The 21,583-nt window shown below is 37.6% G+C and overlaps 2 protein-coding genes and 1 pseudogene across 3 annotated transcripts in view; 1 reads left to right on the top strand and 2 right to left on the bottom strand.

The window, feature by feature from the left end:
• Nucleotides 1–14,435, bottom strand: part of LOC311620393 (A disintegrin and metallopeptidase domain 3-like) — a 123,526-nt gene extending 109,091 nt beyond the window's left edge. Inside the window, exons 1-3 of the mRNA XM_084879744.1 lie at nucleotides 14,254–14,435; nucleotides 13,646–13,728; nucleotides 2,798–2,853 (exon numbers count right to left, since the gene is read on the bottom strand). Coding sequence (XP_084735870.1) covers nucleotides 2,798–2,853; nucleotides 13,646–13,728; nucleotides 14,254–14,356 — 242 coding nt within the window. The 5' untranslated portion in view covers nucleotides 14,357–14,435. The remainder of the gene's footprint in view (nucleotides 1–2,797; nucleotides 2,854–13,645; nucleotides 13,729–14,253) is intronic.
• Nucleotides 336–2,734, top strand: LOC311618541 (hsc70-interacting protein-like; annotated as a pseudogene). Its single transcript has 2 exons — nucleotides 336–1,386; nucleotides 2,724–2,734. The product of its transcript is annotated as a hsc70-interacting protein-like (transcript).
• A 143-nt stretch (nucleotides 14,436–14,578) lies between the features above and the next one.
• Nucleotides 14,579–21,583, bottom strand: part of LOC311620389 (A disintegrin and metallopeptidase domain 3-like) — a 114,392-nt gene continuing 107,387 nt past the window's right edge. The window contains exon 20 of the mRNA XM_084879732.1: nucleotides 14,579–14,659. Within this exon, the coding sequence (XP_084735858.1) occupies nucleotides 14,590–14,659 (70 nt within the window). The 3' untranslated portion in view covers nucleotides 14,579–14,589. The remainder of the gene's footprint in view (nucleotides 14,660–21,583) is intronic.

The raw sequence follows: 21,583 nt of genomic DNA, 5'->3' as shown, positions 1-21,583 counted from the left end.
TCTTGATCCAGAAACCTACTGATATCAAGGCTACGAAACAAAACTTATATTATATAAAAACTAGAGGCCCAATGCACAAACTCATGCAAAAGTAGGCCTTCCTTTCCCCTTCTACCAGCACCCGCTTTCCTCTGGCCCCCAAGACCCAAGCTTCGTCTGGAAGGTGATCTGGAAGAACAGCCAGTCTGATTAGCATAATACACTTTTCTTATTATAGATATACATACAAGAATGTTTATTGCAGGAGTCAATAAATAGGCCAAGGTATCGCCTGTTCCTGCAACCCTGCCACTACCTCCTTTACTGTGCCCACCACCTGCCCCCACTTCCCCACCATGGACCCCTGCAAAGTGAGGGAACTCTGAGCCTTCCTGAAAATGTGAAAGCAGGACCCAAGCATTCTGCATACCAAAGAAGTGGGTGGAGAGAATGGGAGGTATCTAAAATACCACCTGCTACTTATTAAACTAAATCAGAAGAAAATAAGGAGGAAAAACAAATAGTAAGAAGGTAGAGGAAGACAAAAAGTCAGATGAACCATCAAGTGAGGAAAGTGATCTAGAAATTGACTATGAGGGTGTGATTGAACTAAACACTGATGCCCTCAAGAAATAGGAGATGAAAATCTAGAGATAACTGACAAAATGATGGATCAGGCAAATGAAAAAAAAAAAAGTGGCTGCCATTGATGCCCTAATGATGGTGAACTATAGAAAGCCATAGACTTGTTCACAGATGCCATCAAGTTGAATCCTCACGTGGCCATTCTGTATGTCAAGAGAGCCAGTGTCTTCATCAAATTACAGAAGCCAAATGCTGAAATCTGAGACTGTGACAGAACTATTGAATAAATCCTGATTCAGCTCATCCTTACAAGTGGTGAGGGAAAGCATATAGACTTCCGTGCCTCGGGAAAGAAGCAGCCCATGATCTTGCCCTTGCATGTAAATTGGATTATGATGAAGATGCTAGTGCAATGGTAAAAGAAGTTCAACCAATGACCCAGAAAATTACAGAACATCAGAGAAAGTGTTAGTGGAAACAGGAAGAACAAGAGATCAAAGAAAGAATGGAAAGGGTTAAGAAGGCTCAAGAAGGACATGAGAAAGCCCAATGGGAGGAAGAAGCCAGAAGACAATCAGGAGCACATTATGGCTCTTTTCCAGGTGGCTTTCCAGGGGAAGCCTGGAAAATTTCCTGGAGGAATGCCTGGAGTGGCAGGAATGACTGGGCTCAATGAAATACTTAGTGATCCAGAGGTTCTTGTAGCCATGCAGGATCCAAAAGTTATGGTGGCCTTCAAAAATGTGGCTCAGAACCCAGCAAATATCTATCTATACAAAAGTGTAAGCAATCATCGCAACCGAATGGATGACCGAACAGGCTGTGTGGGGCGACCAGGCCAGCAGGGGGATTAGTGAGGGGCAACCCAAATGACCCAGCAGCAGGCTATGTGGGGAGACCAGGCCGGCAGTGTGGCAGTTGGGGCAATTAGGCTGGTGAGGTGGCAGTTGGGGGTGATCAGGCCAGCAGGCAGAGGCAGTTAGGGGTGATCAGGCTGGCAGGCAGGTGAGTGGTTAAGATATGCCCAACGGGATCAGACCTAAACCAACAGATGGACATCCACTGAGGGGTCCTGGATTTGAGAGGGTGCAAGCTGGGCACAGAGGACCATCCCTTCCCCCGTCCTCTCCCCACCCCTCATGCATGAATTTTGTATAACAGGCCTCTAGTGTCAAAATATTGGAGCAACCCAAAGGTTATGAATCTCACTACTAAATTATCAGCCAAATTTGAAGTCAAGCATAATACCCTTCTGACAAATAAAGCCAAGTTGCTGAAGTAAAAAGCAACTTGCATCACCCAATGGATGTCACAATAATACAAACCAGTGTATCTCTGACCTTCTCATGATGTTAGCTGGGATTTTTGAAGAGAATCCCCACCCCTCTGCCCAAATGCAGCTGTAACATTTTATAGTGGTTTGCCATTATGGTATTCATTCAGATGATGTTTTCTACTAGAAATTACAAAGTTTAAACACTTTTAAACCTTAAAATATTTAAAAACAAATTAAGAGTGTGTTAAATCCTACATTTTTCTTTTCTAATACATATATAAAATAAATATATATATATATATTACATATTGTTAAATGTTATCTATTGAAGAATGAGTTATGAAATGCATAAAGAGCAAGAAAATAAGCACCATTAATCAATATGACCTGCTAGTAGTAATACCCTATTTCTACTCTCATAAAAACAAAATTGTGGGTAGGTTTTATTTAATAGAAGAATGAAATATAATTAGAAAATTGGGAAAGTGCACACAAAGTTATTAATATTGATTTTCTAGAGTTAAGATAAAAAACAGAATACTTAAGACATTAAAAATACATTAAAATTGAGAAAAAATATTCTAAAATGTCAAATAAAGTTCTTAAAATCATGTAAATATTTAAAATAACGAAAAGACAAAAGAAGCTAAACATAGTCAAATAAAATCATACCCTTAATTCTTACAATTGTAGTTGCATTTTAAGGAGTTACATAATAATCTTAATCTATCTAACGTGCCTTAATATTGACATCACTAAATTAGAATTTGGCTTGAAAATTAAATTTCAAATCTCAAAATTAACACTGAAATTGCTAGTCTGACATGGTTCATGAAGAAGATATAACTTGTTAAATAAGTGTAATATTCATGGTTTTGTTTAGTCAGAATTTAGGATAGTGACTATACAAATTAAAGAAACTATAAACAACTATGTGAAAAAAGAATGGCCACTTACTGTTTTTTGAGATGGAGAGTGTACATTTTCCTGTTAATCTGGATGGCATAAATGACCTGTAGCAAAGTTTTCAAAGAGAAAGAAATAATAAAAAATGTTGAATTCTTCAAACCAAAGACATATTTTTTTAAATATATATTTTATTGATTTTTTACAGAAAGGAAAGGAGAGAGATAGTTAGAAACATTGATGAGAGAGAGTCATCGATCAGCTGCCTTTTGCACACCCCCTACTGGGGATGTGCCCTCAACTAAGGTATACCTGCCCCTGACCAGAATTGAACCCGGGACCCTTCAGTCCGCAGGCTGACTATCCACTGAGCCAAACCGGATTCGGCCAAAGACATAATTTTTAAAAATGTAAACCAAGATTGTATCATACATGTGTCAAAATTATATATACATATAGAAGCATATTGCTATCTCTCTTTAATCATAGAATGTATGACAGAAATTCAAGGAGTCTAAATCTATTTCATATTAAGAGCATAAATCATTGGCATTTATTATGTATCATGATCAAATTTAATTTAAAATGATTAAACTTGGAAATGCTAAGGAACCTTGAATAAACTTGAATCTTATTATCTTTTTTTCTCCTTTGCAGTTTCTAACACAGATCCATGGAAAATTCGAGGAATATAATGCAGGTCCCCTTTGAAGGTGAGAGGGAGTAGCCATAACTGTCAGAAGCACTGCCTGCTCACAGTCTTTCACCTGCTGTTCTCTTCAGGATTTGCCTCACAACTTTCAGGGACAGTCCACATTTAATAAGATGCCCTTTGCCGGGACCGGTTTGGCTCAATGGATAGAGCATCGGCTTGGGGACTGAAGGGTCCCGGGTTCAATTCCGGTCAAGGACATGTACCTTGGTTGCGGGCATATCCCCGGTGGGGGGTGTGCAGGAGGCAGCTGATCGATGACTCTCATCGATGTTTCTAACTCTCTATCTCTCTCCCTTCCTCTCTGTACAAAATCAATAAAATGTATTAAAAAAAATAATAATAATAAGATGCCCTTTGCCCCCAGCTCCAGATTTTTTCATGGGTCACGCCAGCTTCCCTGTTGTTGAGACTCAGTTGATTCTCTCCCCATCCCTATTTATTTTCCCTCACCTTCCACAGTGCTCATCACAAGGGCAAACCCTAATTTACACAAATCCCCTCAGAGACTGCAGCTCAGAGAACACACTCTGGAGCATCAGCATAAAACATACCCATTTCTTAGGTGGTAGCACACAGGTAATTTCGGTAAAGGTTCCATGTTTGCAAAGAACGGGAATTTTGTCATTGGGTGCAATTTTCTGTATTGTCACTTTCAATCCTTTAGTGTTCAGTGTTCTGTAGTTTATTGAAAAGGGCATGTCCAAGTTTATTGTGACATTGTTTCTTTCTCCTTTTAATCTGAGGGTTTTATGCCCTGCATCTTTTTTGGAGCTATGTTGTTGGGTGCAAACAGATTTAGTATGTTGATATCTTCAGGATAAATTGAACACTTTATCAATAATAAGGTAGCATTTATTTCTAAAAGTATTCAAATTCTACTCTGATATTACTATAGGTATACCAACCTACTGTAGGTGTTTTAACTATTTAACTTTTGACCCATTGGATGCAATAAGTGGTTTTTAAATTTTACATATCATCTATAATTTAGAGATGCATTCTGAAAGATAACAACAAGTTGAAATTTCCAGGGTATTGTACATATAAAGATGCCTCCCACATCTTACAAATTTCATAATGTGCTTTGTGACTTTTTTTTGTATCTATACAAAGTATGTGGGAAATGAATTGTTTTGAGTGCTACTTCTTTTAGTATTCTATCTTTATTCTATTGTTTGAGAATAAATCTGTATAATTTGTTTTCTACATTGTGGAAATCAAATAATGTATCACAAACATCCAGTTATTGAAGGCAGAAGCCTGACCTGTGCAATAGCTGGTCTCTGTCTTACCTTCTAAACCCTCCTTGTTCTATGTTTCTGTTCCCTAATTTTTATCAATGAATAAAATGGAATAATAAGAATTCTGCCTTACTCTGGCCTAAAATGAAGTGCTTTACTGTTTATAACATTAAGCTTGACACATGTTACAGTTTCTTCATGGTGCTATTGTTTTGCTTAGATTCATGTAAATCTCATTGAGTGTTCTTTTCCAAAGTGAGATATTGTGTGAGTATTTGGTGAGTATGTGTGTGTAAATGTGGGATATAGTCATTATTTTTCTCAGTATGTTAGTGTGGTGAGTTTATTGAATATATTTTCCTAATATTAAGAGATTTTTCCATAGAGAATAAAGCTACTTGGTCATAATACTTTACAATTATTTGCTAATTTCAATTTTAAATATTTTGCAAGTGTAAGGACCTATAACTTTCTTTCCCCCAATTTATTTGTCCATTATATAACAAAGTGACATTAACCTCTTAAAATGATTAAAAATCTGAAGAATTGATTTATGTTTTTGTCTCTGAAAAAGATACTTATCTTTTCTTAAATATTGCCTGATGCCTTAAAACCATTTGACTAGTGAAATTTTGTGGGCAACTTATTTAAATCTATCTGTATATATAAAAGCCTAAGCAATCAAACGACTAACGGAGCACTATGATGTGTACTGACCACCAGGGGGCAGACTCTCAATGCAGAAGCTGCCCCCTGGTGGTCAGTGTACTCACACAGCAAACCTCCTATGGCTGGCCAACCTCCCATAGTCCCTCCCTGCTGCCATTTGGCCAACCTCCCACGGTCCTTCCCCTCAGCCAACTGCTCCCCCTCCACTCCTGTACAGCCCTCATTGCTGGCCAGAATGAGGAATCGACCCATGCATGAATTAGTGCACTGGGCCTCGAGTTTATTAATAAAAATATTTTCATGATTATAATCTGTAATCAAATACTGCATTTCTACTTTAGTCAAAAAAATCTATTGAGGGAAAAACAGATATCAAGATGGTAGATTCATAATGAACCCTATCAATAATTACAGAAAATTAATTTTATATGAATTCAATACCCACTGCCTATTTTCTACACATGTCAATTAAAATCAAGGAGACTATTACCACTTTAATTTTCCCATATCTCTGTTGATTATTAAGGTGGGTTTTTTTTTTATTTAATTTACTGAGAGAAGAGTTTTTAAATCTTTAATGTAATTGTGGACTTGTCAACTTTTTACTACTACATATTTTTGAGTCATATTTTTACATTTTCTTAATAGATGCAAATATTTTTAAGATTATTATGCCTTCTTGAAAAAGGAAGCTATTTATTTTTATGACATGCAATTACTTATCCTATTAATATCCTTGTCCTGCAGGCTACTTCTCTTGTATCAATTTATCAACTTACATTTATTGATTTGGGTTTCAGTTTAAATTTTTACATTCTTTTCTTTTAATCTATTTGTCTTATATTTAAAGAGTATTTCTTACCGATAGTATTTAATTTTTTCACCCAAAGTGGCCATCTCAATCTGCTTTGAAAGTTTACACTAGTTAGTTTTAAATTTTTTTATATAGTAGTGTATAAGCCAAATCTATTGCTGTTTACTTTTGCCATATATGTTCTGCCCCCTATTTTTCTTTACCTGAAGTTTTCTACTGAAATTAGATACATAAACATAATCAAAGTTTTAATATAAACACACATGCATATTTATACACATGTGCACACACACCCTACATCATGTTTATTTATATACACACATATATTTTCTGACATGGGCCACTGAATTACATATAAGCAGTGAAACCCTTGTCGCCATTAGCATAACAAGCATAGAGATTGACTTCTAAGCACCATTTTCCTCTCCCTACTGATAGGAAACAGGTGCTTAAATTGAAAAAATAGCTAAAATGTAATTAAAAATACAGAGATAATAAAAGTTAATAGGTTTAAATCCACTCTATCAAGAATTTTTAATTTGGTAATTACAAATCTTCACACAAAAGAATCTCCAACTCCAGAGATAGTCATTCAATGGTGAACTGCACTAAATATTTGAATAAGGAAAAATACGAGTCTTACAAAAATGCATAAAATAAAAGTCAAAAAATGTCCCAACTACTTATATGAAGCAGTATTGCAACAAGACAACTATATTCTGAGGAAGCAAAATACTTCTCATGATCATAATTTCAAAGTTGTAAAAAAAAAAATCACAAGTTAAACCCAACACATATAGAATATATCATGACAAAATTGTCTTTATCCAAGGAATAAAAGGCTGCTTCACTACTAATACACTGACAAGATATGTATACATACATACATAGACACACAGATATATACACACTTATATGTATCTGCAGATAGATCTATTAAAAACTTGAAAAGCTTCTAAAAACGAAGGAAGGTCATTTATGAAACCTAAAGCAAATGTCATTTTTAAAATATCGATAGCTTCTTCCTACAAGAAAAACACAACAAACACAAAAGCATAAATAAACTAAATAAACTATTACATGCTAATCAACATCATAGGGGATTCCTAGACAGTATAAAAAAAAAAGGCATAAAGATTTGGGAGGAAACCTGTGCTTTTCTGCATCTGATATGAATGCAACAAATGGAAAAAAAACAAAGGAAACAATAGAAAACTTCTATTTATGACAGTGATTTATTCTTTGCAAATATTGATATAGTTAAATATACAAAAATCAATTTTATTTCTATAATGTTAGAGATAAAATATTGGAAAAAGAAACTTTATTATACCATTTACCAAAACATCAGGAAAAAAATAACATATGCAGACCTCAACATAAAACTATGAAGTATAGAAGAGAAAATTAAATAAGAACTAAGGAATTGAAGTATCAATATCATGAATTGGAAATATTGATATTAAGTTTTTATTACAATCAAAATTTAATTGTAGTTTGAATGTTATCCAACAGTTTATTTGTAAAATTTTGCAAGATAATTTCAAATATATATATATATATATATATATATGAACAAAAGACTTAAAATACACAAAATTCTGAGGATAAGCAAAAAGTAGAAAGGCATATTTATTTATTTAACTGATTTGAGAGAGAGAGGAAGCAAGAGGGAGGGACAGAGAAAGAGAGACAAATATAAATGTGAGAGAGCAATATCAATGGGCACTTCCTCTTACATGCTCCCCTACTGGGGATCCAAGCCTGCAACCTGGGCATGTGCCCTAAGAGGAATCAAACTAGCAAACTTTTGGTACGTGAGACAAAGCTCAAACAGCTGAGCCACAGTTATCATGGCAGAAATAGAAAGACTTTAAATACTAACTTAATTACTGTGACTTACTATAAAGCCACAGTAATTAAGTGGGCTATTTGTTTAAAAACAATTATATCACCTGGAAAAAATTGAGTTTAGAATAAATCCACAAAAGATAACTTTTTGGGGAGAGAGAGCTGCCTATTTAAATTAAAGGAAAGATAATATTTTTCCTATGAGTATCCATTACTTACATGAAGGCCATAGGAAAAAATGACTCCCTTCCATATGATAAAAGTATCTAAGAAATGTTCACAGATATGTGAAAACTAATATTACGATATTTTGAGAAGAAACTATAGGATAACATTTCCATGACCTTGTGATAGTCAATAATTATTAAATAGACAATAAAAAGAATGACCATAAAATAAATAGTTGATTAATTAGACACCATCAAAATTAAAAATGGTTGTGCATCTAAAGACACAATTAAGAATGTTAAAAGGCAACCCCCAGACTAAAGAATGATCCCTGCAATTCATATCCTAATTAGCCTATTAATATTCTACATGTCACTCATCATCACTATTTATGCGATGACAAATAAATAAAAGAGAATAGGAAAAGGGAATAAAAGTAACAAAATTGCAAACAATAAATATTGAGAATGCCAAGTATTAGTAAGAATGTGGAATAACAGAAACTCATACACCACTAGTGCAAACCTAACAACTGTCAGAGTGGCTATCTACCACCAATAAACCAACAACTAACAAGTGTTGGCAAGGATGCTGAGAAAAGGAAATCCCAGTGCACTGATGGTAGGAATGCAGCTACTGTGGAAAACAGTATGGAGTTTCCCCCCACCCCACCCCCACACACACACAAGTTAAAAGTGGAACTGCCCTTTTACCCAGTGATTCCACTTCTGGGAATATACCCTAAGTATCCTAAAACACCAATTCAAAGAAACTATGCACCTCTATGCGTTACTTCCAGTGTTCTTTACAACAGCCAAGATCTGAAAAGAGTCCTAATGTCTATCAGTAGATGAGTGGATAAAAAGCTGTAGTGCATTTACACAGTGGAATACTACATGGCTATGAAACAGAAGGACTTCTTACCTTATGCAACAGCATGGATGGACCTGGAGATTATTATGCTAAGTGAAGTCAGCCAGTCAGTGAAAGACAAATACCATATGAACTCACTAATATGTGGAATCTAATGAACAAAGGAAATTGATGAACAAAAAGAAACAAAGGTATGGGTACAGGGAACAGGCTGGCAGCTGGAAGAGGGGGAACTAGATGAAAGAAGGTGAAAGTCTTAGCCAAAGAACATATATGCCTAACACCTAGACACAAACAACAATCCACAGTGTGGGAATGGGTAGAAGGGGAGACAAAGTAGAGGGAGGACAATATCTGTAAGAGTGTAAGCAATAACAATGAAGTTTAAAAAATACTATAAGAATTTAAGTATACTACCAGATTTCTAAAATTTAAATGTGCATTTACTCTATAAATCAGTATTTTTCCACTAAAAATATGCAGATGAAAGCATATATCAACAAGACACTTGTTCCACTGGAGCAAATTGATTCATTACAGTTATAAACTGTAAACCATTTCACTACCAGGTTAATATTTTAACTTTTAGTATACTATGCAGATTTTAAAATTATAAACTATTTTATATATGATCTTTATGGATGAATAGCAAAAATAGAAGGTTGAACCAAATACCCCAGGCACAAAAGAAATACTACCAGTCATGTGAGCTTCAGAAAAAAAAAAAAGTAGTCTAGTTGGTGGTTATGTCTGAAAAAGGCACAATTAAACTTTCTGAGTTAGAACACACAGGAGTTTGGAAGTACAAAAAAATTGTATTTGAAATATTATAATCATTTTTCTTCTTTTTATTAAATTTATTGGGGTGACATTTGGTTATAAGATTATATACCTTACAAGAGTACATTTCAATGATATATGACCTTCATGTTGTATTGTCAAGTCATCCACAGTTAAATCATCTTCCCTCACCATATATTTGACCCCCTTTACTCTCTACTACCTCCCCCACCCTGCATCCCTCTGGTAACCACTATACAGCTTGTTGTCTAATTCTACGAGTTTTTGTTTTCTTATTTATTCATCTGTTGCTTTTGGTTTTATATCCCACATCAGAGTGAAATCAGAGGGTTCTTAACTTTTTCTGACTTATTCTGCTTAGCATGGTATTCTCAATATCCATTCATGTTGTCACAATTGGTAGTATTTCCTCTTCTTATGGTTGAATAGTATGTACATAATACATCTTCTTTATTCTATCTTAGAATCGATTAATACTGGGATTGTGGGAGGGATGGTGTCATATGATTTTAAAGATGTGTTAGATTTTCAATAGGAAAAAAATATCAGTGCTGTTTGTTCTATCTTAGGTCAGCTCTATTATATTTTTATGAATTTAACTATTTGCAAAAAACAATTAATATGCATATATGTTTAATCTTTTATTATATTTCTCATTCCTGATGTTACATATTTTTCCTCTCCTTTCCATTTTTCTTAGTCTACTTTACCAAAATATGTCCTACATTTTTAACAGAAATAAACTTTTGACACTGTGGATCCAGACTATTCTAGCTTAACTTTCTCTTCCATTACTTCTACATCTTCATTTTAGCCATATATTTAAATTTTTAAGGTTATAATTAATTTTAAGTTCTAATATTTAAAACTTTTTTGGCTTTTCAGATATTTGTAATTGTGAATTATTCCCTATATCATCTTAAAAGCATGATAAAAGTAAAGTCCTTTGGTTTGTACTTTTTTAATTCTCAACCATTAGTTATTTTAATATCCATTATAATGTACTAGAGGCCCGGTGCACAAATTCATGCACAGGTAGGGTCCCTCGGCCTGGCGAGGGATTGGGACCCATAGGAGACCATCAGGGCTGGCAGTCAGCCAGTGGGTAGAACCATGGGAGGTTGGCCAACCAGCTTTGGTTGGGGCCAGCAGTCCTAAGGGAGGTACTGCAAGAGGTTGTCCCACTGAGGGAGGTTGGCTTTGCAAGCACACTGTCCACCAGGGGGCAGCTCCTGTTTAAACTTCTGCCCCTGGTGGTCATAGCAACCAGTTTTAAAGGTTGCTTAGGCTTTTATATAGAGAGATGATATCTTCCTCAATTCATGAATGATGTACATGTGTGTTTTTAAATTACCAATTACAGATTTCAGTATTTTTGATAAATTTTAAATTGTGACCATATAGTGAGTTTTATATTGTGTTTGATTTTTAATTCTATAACATGCTTTTGTCAATTTTGTTGAATCACCTATATATTCTTAAGAAGTATATGCATTAATTACTGTTGAGACAGACCTGATTTTCAGCAGGATTAGCAAAGTTCTGCCTGTATTTCTAGGCATGCCTCCAAGCCTGAATGTGTCTGACTCTTAGTAAAAAGGACTGTGAGATTAGTAATGCAAACCTCCCTGGCTAAAGCTGGCTTTTCCTTGTGTTTCCCTAGCTATCTAAACAGGACTGGCTTGGCTTCCTGGTGACTGGAAGCTTTCTAAGAAGTAGTCTCTCAAGGCAAAAGTCCACCGCCCCCTCCAGGTCTGTTATTCTAAACCAGAGACTCAGTATGTTTCAGGAGCAGAGATTGGGTTCCTGGGGAGCTGACTGTGGGTGTTTCTTGGATCCTGATATTTGCCTGAATTCTCTTTCTCCTGCTGTACCAGATGCTTTGCCCTTAAAAAAGCCTCATGTGGGATACACTGTGGGGTCTAATGAGTCCTCACCAACAGCAGAAAGGGGAAACCAGTGCATTCATTCAGTGGGATCATTCAATTAAAATATGTCCATTAAATAAAATAATTATTTTTGTTCTTCAAGTGTTCTTTATATCTTTATGATTTGTCCACCACCATGTGAAAAAAACAACACATTTTTCTCTCTTTTCTCTCAATTATTAGTTTTCAATTAAAGTTGATATTCAATATTATATTAGCTCCAGATGTGCACCATGGTGGTTACGTATGTATATAATTTAGGAAGTGATCCCCTGGATACGTCTGGTCCCCACTTGGCAGCATACATAGTTACTATGATATTATTGACTATATTCCTTATGCTGTATTTTATATGCCCATGAATATGTTGTAAGAACCAATTTGTATTTCTTAATACCTTCACCATTGTCACCCAGCCTCACTTCAACCACCCTTATATCTGACAACCATCAATTTGTTCTCTTATCTATGAGTCTATGTTTATGTTTTATTTCTTCATTTATTTTGTTCTTTAGATCGCACATATACGTAAAGTAATACGGTATTTGTCTTCATAGCATTACTTATAATAACCAAGATATGGCAGCAACCTAAATTTCCATTATTAGACAAATGGGTAAAGAAGATGTGGCACATTCTATATGTAATTAAAAGGAATGAAATCTTAACATTTGCAACAACATGGATAGACTTTGAGGGTATTATGCTTAGAGGAAAACATTTTTTGGACTCACAATGAAAATGAATTTGAAAATTTCTCCCCCGACTGTTTTATTTTACAGTAGAGGCCTGGACATTAATTCATGCAGAGGTTGGGGGGCTGGGGGGGGGGGGGGAGATCAGGGTGGGGCCAGCTGGAGGAAGGGCTGTGGGCGGGTGGCTGGCTGGCTCAGACCCTGGTCAAACTCCTTCTTGAACTCCTGGTTGAATTCCTGGTTGAAGGGATAATATAGAATATGCTAAGGGATAATATAGAACATTTACCAAAGTTTACAAATTTATAATTATTAAATGTGCTTAGTGAACTGAATATTTTAAAATGCTTACCCATCATAATGTTGGGTGTGTTGAGTGTGTGTATTAAGTGTGTTTGGGTGTACTAAATGCTTTCCTTTCTTTTTATGCTGTTCTTGTGGATACTCATGTTTTCTTTTTGTTCCCATTATCCCGGTATGTGTGATACTCACCTAAGATTTTTAAAAATATATATTTTATTGATTTTTTACAGAGAGGAAGGGAGAGAGATAGTCAGAAACATCAATGAGAGAGAAACATCGACCAGCCGCCTCTGCACACCTCCCACCGGGGATGTGCCCTCAACCAACTTACATGCCATTGACCAGAATCGAACTTGGGACCCTTCAGTCCTCAGACTGACGCTCTACCACTGAGCCAAACCAGTTTCGGCCTCCCCTAAGATTTTTAACCTTTCAAGATACTTATGTTTTCGATGTAATAGCTTTTAGAAACTCATAATCACTGGAATTTTGGGGGGAGGTGCCATAAAGTGAGACAGTCAGATAGACCATTCAGTCTGTAAAACCTGCCTCAGTGTATAATAGTTTTTCAGTTGGCAATTCATGTTCCTCTCTGGCCCTGTCACTGATATTGCAAATCTTGGATTCCTGTCACATTACTGAATATCTTTATAATTTCACAATGTCCATATATCACTCAAGAAATTAAAGCTATCAAACACTTGCTCTCATTCAGAAAAAAATGACTCTTAAAAACATTAATCAGAACACAAAATTTCACAAAGGGTATTCATGAATTGAGTCACGCAGTTCAGTAAAAAGTAAAAATAAAACATATTTTGTAAAGTGAATTCTTAATTACTTTCGCTTCTGAAACATCGACATCATTGGTGGTGGATCCGAGCTTCTGTGGCACTGTGATTTGCAGATGTGATGTCTCAGAGTCTGCAGTAACACAAACATGTGTGAGCATTCCATGTTGTAGCATCCTTCATCTTCATTTATTTGCCCTTTTCTATCATGTCACTCTGAACTTCCCTGTCCCAAAACACACACACACACACACACACACACACACACACACTGTGTGACTCCAGGAAGAGGCCCCTCTCATGGGAGAGTATTGCCCTACCACTGTCCAGAGACACCTGGGACTCGCTGACCCCAACCCTGACTGGGTGAGGCAGTGCTGGCCTGAGGACCCCTTCCAGGCTCTCTAGGTCCCCACCGCCCCAGAAGCAGGGCGCGCTCTCCGGCCAGTACAGAGTCAGGTAAGAGGGCCAACTACCCCAGGCCTGCTCTGAGCCCTCCAACCACCGGACTCAGCAGGACCCTGAAACTAGGTGGCTCTGACAGCATGACTGGGGACCCCCAGCCTGGCCCTGGGATCTGGAGGAAGAAGGGAGACACTGGCCTCCCTCAGGGACACTGTGCTGGGCGGCCTCCTGTGGCGCAGGTTCCCCCACTTACCATGGTCTGCGAAGGTCAACCTGCTTAGGCCTGAGAGGATCAGCAAGAAAAACAGCATTGCGAGCCAGGTGACCCTTACCACAGTGCAGGCAGTTGGTGGCATAACTGAAGCATCTTGCGCATGCGCAGGGGGGTGGGCTCTGGGCCAGGAGGGTGGAGTATGAGACCGCTCGGCCCCGCCCACCACTGATGACCCCGCCCACAGGGCCAGCTGAGCACAGGAGCTCAGGGAAGCCTGTTTGCTGCCTGTGTTTTATTTCCCCAAGGCTGGCTGAAGTTTTAAAGGTCTTTGTGGGTCACATTCGGTTATAAAGCCACTTTCTCCTCTCGAAGCAGCTATTGGTGGTGAAGTTCTAGGCAGTATGAAGAGTTCACATCGTAGCTTTCTGCTACAACAGCTGAATTACTATAATGAAGGAAGAAGGCAATAGAAATTTACACTACACTTAGTAGCAGACAATTGCCTATTTTAAACATATATACTGCCAGATTTCTACCTATGTCTCAGGTCTAAACAAATACAGACACACCCATGAACATAAAGAGATATTAAAAAAAAAAACAACAGATATAAATCAATTTTTCAATTGCCAGTTTGTTTCTTAGAAAATTCTTTGGTCAAACAAATTAAATGAAACACTAAAAATGAAATGTGTGTGTATATATTTGTTTGAATTCTGCATTATGAAGTTATAATTTTAGTGTCAGGCTGAAAAAAGATATCACAAGTATGAAGTGAACCCATGAAAACAACTGTGCATTTTCTTCTATATAAGAAGAATAATGTCTAAGCAGGTTAATGTAAGTATAAACTTTCCCCACATCGGTGTGGAGTTCACATGTAGAAAGGCATGGAATTAACTTGAAAAGAGCTTTCATTTAATGACTTAATATGCAGGTTAGTGCGAAATTTTAATTTTGCAAAGATTCTTTTTTTTTTTTTAACCAGGCAGATTTTACATGGAATGCTTATGCTTGCATTCCTTACATGCAATAATTGTACACAAAATCAAATGCTTGTGTTTTCCCTATGTGTAAAATGAAGCAAAAATAAAACAATGAATAAGGCTAGCCTTTTTAAAATATATATTCTTTTTCATAATTTTCTTAAATCATATTAGTGTGATTTATCAAAAAATATATATACACATGTACCAAATAATAAAACAAAAAATATATTTCTAAATAGGCAGTTCTATATATAGTATTTCACTAACATATTTACAGCCCAATTATTTAGTTTTGTTGTGATGCATGATCATCAATCAGCTGCCTCTTGAGCCACCCGCACAGGGGATGTGCCCACAACCAAGGTAGATGCCCTTAACCAGAATTGAATCTGGGACCTTCCAATCCACAGGCTGACACTCTATCCACTGAGCCAAACATGTCTTGGTGAATTGAGGAACATTTGTAATAATATGAACAATAAAGATTTATTTAAAAAATAAAAAAAGAGTATATGCCACGTTTGCTGGCTCGATCCCCAGTGGGAGGCATACAAGAGGCAACAGGTTGGTATTGTGGTCTCACATTGATGTTTCTCTCTCCAAAAATCAATGAGCTATTAAATAAACAAACAACAACAAAAATGCAAGGAATCCCACATAGCCCAAGCAATCTTGAAAAGGACAAAGTTGGAGGACTCACCCATTCTAATCTCAAAAGTAATTATAAATCTACAAAATAAAAAAAGAATATTGACATAAAGACAGACATGGATCAAAAGATGAGATTAGAGAGTCCAAAAAGAAACTTTTATGTATATGGTCAAATAATCATCTAGAAGTTTAGCAAGACCACTCAAAATGGAAAGGACATAATTAGGAGGTATTAGTAAAAGACCTATACTTGGAAAACTATAGGACACTGAAAAAAGAGATAGAGGAAGACATAAAGGGATGGAAGAACATACTGTGTTCACATATTGGTAGAATCAACATCATTAGAATGTCCATACTACCCAAAGAAATCTATAGATTCAATGCACTCCCCATTAAAATAGCAATGGCATACTTCACAGACCTAGAAAAAACTCTCCAAAAATTAATCTAGAATAAAAAGACCCCGAATATCTGCAGGAATCCTGAGAACAAAGTAGCAAGAAATCAAGATGTATTACAAAGTCACTTTTCTCAAAAACTGCAAGTTACTGGCACAAGAACAGATATATAGACCAATTTAATAGAATACAGAACCCAGAAATCAACACAAACCACTATGCTCAATTAATATTTGACAAAGGAGGCAAGAGCATACAATGGAATCAAGATAGTCTCTTCAATATATGGTATTGGGAAAATTGGTCAGATACATGCAAAAAAAAAAAAAGAAAAAATGAAACTAGACCACCAACTTAAACCATACACAAAAATAAATTCAAAACGGATAAAGGACTTAAACGTAAAATAGGAAAACATAAAAATCTTAGAGAATTCCACAGGCAGCAAAATCTCAGACATATGCCAAAGTAATTTCTTCACCTATACAGTTCCTTGGGCAATAAAAACTAAAGAGAAAAACAAATGAGACTATACCAAAATAGCAAATTGCACAGTAAAAGAAACCAACAAAACAAGAATGTAGGGATCGGCTATAGGGTTAAGCCTGGGACTGACCTGTTGGCAAAGCCACAAACAAGTCCCAACTTAGAGGACACAGCCCTCTTAGCATAATTGAGCTTGACCTTATGACTTTCCTGGGTAGATAATGGGCTGTGGGAGATGCAGCAAGTGCTGCCAAAACAAATGAAACTCACAAGAACATTGTAACTATGTTGACCACTACCTTGTTTTTCTCCAACTATAATATAAAGCCTCAGTTTGCTAGCTGGATTTCTCTCTGTGGCCTCAGCCAGGCACAGGAGATCCACCCAGCTTATTCTGTCTTTTCTTTGTCTTTTCTTTAATCATTCGCAGCCCTCCAACCCCCCCTCCCCACTCCTGCGCTGAGGCTAACTGAACCCTTGACTGAGCTGGCCCGGTATACAAGAAAGCCCACTACATGGAAGAACATATCTGCCAATGCTATCTCTGATAAGGATTTAATGCCCAATATTTACAGGGAACTCATGCAACTTAAAAAATAAATAAATAAATAAATAAATAAATAAACAAACAAACAAACAAACAATCCAATCAAACAATGGGCAATGGACCTAAATGGATACTTTTCAAAATAGCACATAAGGCCGAGAGACATATGAAAACACTGGAGGCCCAGTGCATGACATTCGTGCACTGGAGAGGGATCCCTCAGCCTGGCCTGCATGCTCTCCAATCTGTGTCCCCTTGGGACTCCGGGCTCCTAACTGCTCACCTGCCTGCCAACAATTCTTCTAATTGCTCTCCCCTGCCAGCCTGATCCTTCTAACTGCTCTCCCCTGCCTGCCTGATTACCTCTAACTGCCTCTGTCTCAGCCCTGCCACTATGGCTTTGTCCGGAAGGATGTCCAGAAGGTTGTCTGGAAGATGTTCAATTTAATTAGCATATTACCCCTATTATTAATATAGATGCCACTTTGTCCTAAAAATGGAGGTTGTTAGCAGGTTTTCCTATTGTGGAAGGGGAGCCCGCAGTGGCATCCTGAGTTCTGACCAGAGCTTATGCACTCATGCTTTATCTGCTTTATCTCAGCAGATGAGATTCCTAGAAGACTCTTAGATGTACCTTGAACATTTCTATCAACTTTGCCAAATCATCCTCCAAAAATGTTGAACCACTATAAACTCCTATCAGTAACCATATGTGTGCCCTCTGTCTTGATGCCAGTATCATTGATTTCCCCCTAGAGGCTGCCCTCTCCTTAGCCTGGACTGCTTGGCACTTGATTTCCCAGGACTTCATTTCCAAAGATGGAATTATGGAGGGGGAAAAACAGTTTTCCTCTACCCTTCTTATTTCTTAGCGAAGGCCCTTGTAATGAAAAACAGATTACCAAGAGAAAAACAAAAGTTTATTAACATGTGTGGGAGATCACAGGGAAAAATGAATAACTCCCCAAGGTGGCTTAGAATCCAGATTTAAATACCTTCTTCCTAGGGAAAAGGGATGGGAAATGTAGGCTTCTTAGAGGAGACTAAATGATTTTTAGGAAAGTTGAATGGGGGTGGTTAGATAGAGTTTGTAACAAAATTTGGGTGTGATATCAACTTCTAGTCTCCAGTCCTGTGACAGGAGTCAGTTTTAGCTGTCTGATGACACTTTTTCCACCAAAGGTACATATGACATTTAAGCTCATTTGGGAGGGTCCAATTTTAGGCAGATCAGGAGACTTCAGTGAAATCCTCTCCTTGCATTTGCTGTTTTTCAAATATCTGCAGCTCAAGATCATCAAAATAACAACACGGCATATGTTGTGGTGGTATGTTCTCAAACCTTCAGAATAAATATGACAAAAACTTGTTTCCTCTCTTAGATGATTTGCCACAGTAACATTATTCCCTGGAGATAGTATTCTCACCAGATCTTCCTTGGAGTGGTCATAACATACCCTGTGCTTATAGAAAGGTGTGGGCCATATAACTAAATAAATCAGGGTCAGTTTTCTCATCTTGTGGAAAGGGAGATAAAGTTATGATAGTTTTTCTTCCTTTCCACCGATTTCCTGTGGGTTTGTGTGTCCACTGCAGCCCCAGTGGCCCAGTGCCACCACAGCTGCAGGGCTTGGGGCTGCTGGGTGCCAGGACCCTGTGTGGGCTTGTGTCTCTGCTCCTCTGGCCCCAGCAGCCTCAGTGCCACTTCAGCCACAGGACTAGGAGCTGCTGGGTGCCAGGCCCCGCTGCAGGCTTGGTCACTGCTCCTCCAGACCCTGGGGCAGCAGCAATGAAGCAGGTTTAGAGGTCCTCCATGTGTGGGGTGAGGCAGAACGCTTGTGTCATCCCCATGGCAACAATGCAAGCATCGCAGCTCAGCTGCTGCCATCTTCATTGCAGAGTTACAGTCAATTTGCATATTCCCTCTTTATTAGATAGGATGTTCAAAGTCACTAATCCTCCAAGAGATGCAAATCAAAATAACAATGAGGTATCATCATGGATGCCTAACATCAACAAATCAACAAATGATAGTTTATGGCAAGGATGTGGAGAAAAAGGACCCCTCAGGCACGCTGGTGGAAATGCAGACTGGTGCAGCCACTGTGGAGAACAGTATGGAGTTTCCTCAAAAAACTAAAAATGGAACTTCAATTTGACCCAGTATTTCCACTTGTAGGAATATATCCCAATACACCAGAAACACCAATCAGAAAAGATATATGAACCCCCATGTTCATAGCAGCATAATTTTCAATAGCTTAGATTTTGAAACAGCCTAAGTGTCCATCAGCAGATGAGTGGATTAAAAAACTGTGGTACATCTACACAATGGAATACTATTCTGCGCTATAAAATGAAGGAACTCCCAACATTTGCAACATAGTAGATGGACCTGGAGAGCATTATGCTAAGCAACATGTCATTCCAAGGAATATAAATATTATATGATCTCACTCATTTGTGGAATATGGTGAACAATAAAAACTAGTGAACAAAAACAGATCCAGAGACAGAGAAACATTGAGCAGACCATCAGACCTCAGAGGGAAAGCAGGGGAAGGCGGGGGTAAAGGGGAGAGATCAACATAAAGACTCGTATACATGCATAACCAATGGACACAGACACTAGGCAGGTGATAGTATGAGCCTAAGGAGTGCGTGGGAGGGCAATGGAGGGATAAGAACACATATGTAATACCTTAATCAATAAAGAAAAAAATTTAAATAAAATTTGCTGAATGGAAGAACAATCTTTTCAGAAAATAGTGGAGCAAAGCTGAATATTCATATGCAAAAGGATAAAAATTAGACCCTTTCTTAGCACCACCTTTAAAAATTAACTCAAAAGCAATCTCTCTCTCTCTCTCTCTCTCTCTCTCTCTCTATATATATATATATATATATATATATATATATATATATATATATATATATATATATATAAATAAAAGGCTAAGTGACCATAGCATCGGAAACAACCGAACGGATGACTGAACAGGCTTTGTGGGTTTACCAGGCTGGCAGGGAGGTTAGTGAGGGACAACCAAATGACTAAGCAGCAGGCTGTATGGGGCGACCAGGCCTGCAGGGGTGGCCATTGGGGGTGACCATGCTGGCAGGGGGGTTAGTGAGAGGTGACTAAAGGGCCAAGCAGCAGGCTCTGTGGGGTGACCAGGTTGGCAGGAGTTAGTGAGGGGTGACCAAATGACTGAGCAGTGGGCAGCATGGGATGGCCAGGTCTGCAGGGGGGCCTAGTTGGGGGAAACCACTCTAGCAGGGAGTGCAGTAAGTGCTAACCAGGCCAGTGGGGGAGGGGCACTAAAGGACTACAAGGCCAGTGGGGAGGGAAAGTTGGGGGCGACCAGGCCAGCAGGGTGGACAGTTAGGGGTGATCAGGCAGGCACGCAGAGGCAGTTAGGGGCAACCAGGTAGGCATGCAGGTGAGCAGTTAAGAGATAGCGGTCCCAGATTATGAGAGGGATGTCCGACTGCCAGTTTAGGCCCAATCTTCAGGATTGGGTCTAAACCCGCAGTTGGGCATTCCCCAAGGGTCCTGGATTTGAGAGGGTAAAAGCTGGACAGAGAGGACCCCCGCCCCCAGGCATGAATTTTATGCATCGGGTCTCTAGTAGAAGACATAGTATAGAAAATAAATAATAAAGTCTTCAAAGAAAACAGAAAAAGCAACAACAACTCCACAAAGTTAGCTGGGTTTGGTAATGATTTATTTTTTAATATAACATCAAAGGCACAAATAAAAGAGAAACAGACAAATAGAACTTCATGAAAATTAAAACCTTTGTATATCAAGGGACCCTAAAGCGTGAAAAGGCAACCCACATAATAAAAAAAAATATATTTGCAAATCACATTTCAGTTTGCAAATTATAATCTTATAAGGGATTAAAATTCTGATTATATAGAAGCTGCTAAAATTCAACAACAAAAAGAACAACAACAAATAATCTAAGTCAAATTGTCCAAGGGATTTGAACAGAACTTTCAACAAAAAGATATATAAATAGCCACAAGATATATGAAAAAGATACTCTGCGTCAGTCATCATTGAAGAAATGCAGATCAAAAACCACAATGTCATGTCAACTCATACCAATGAGGAAGGGTACAAAAAAATAACACACAAACAAACAGAAAATATTAAGTGCTAGTATGGATGTATAAGAATTGGAATATTTGTGCACAAAGGGTGTTAATGTAAAATGTAAAATGTGCAGTCACTGTGAAAATGCTACCCAAAAAATTTTAAAGTAGAATAATTACCATATGGATGG

Source organism: Pipistrellus hanaki (genome assembly GCF_964339955.1).
Source record: "Pipistrellus hanaki genome assembly, chromosome: 3".
Classification (NCBI taxonomy): domain Eukaryota; kingdom Metazoa; phylum Chordata; class Mammalia; order Chiroptera; family Vespertilionidae; genus Pipistrellus; species Pipistrellus hanaki.
The sequence above is the reverse complement of the archived record's forward strand: the minus strand, read 5'-3'. Positions and strand labels throughout refer to the sequence as shown.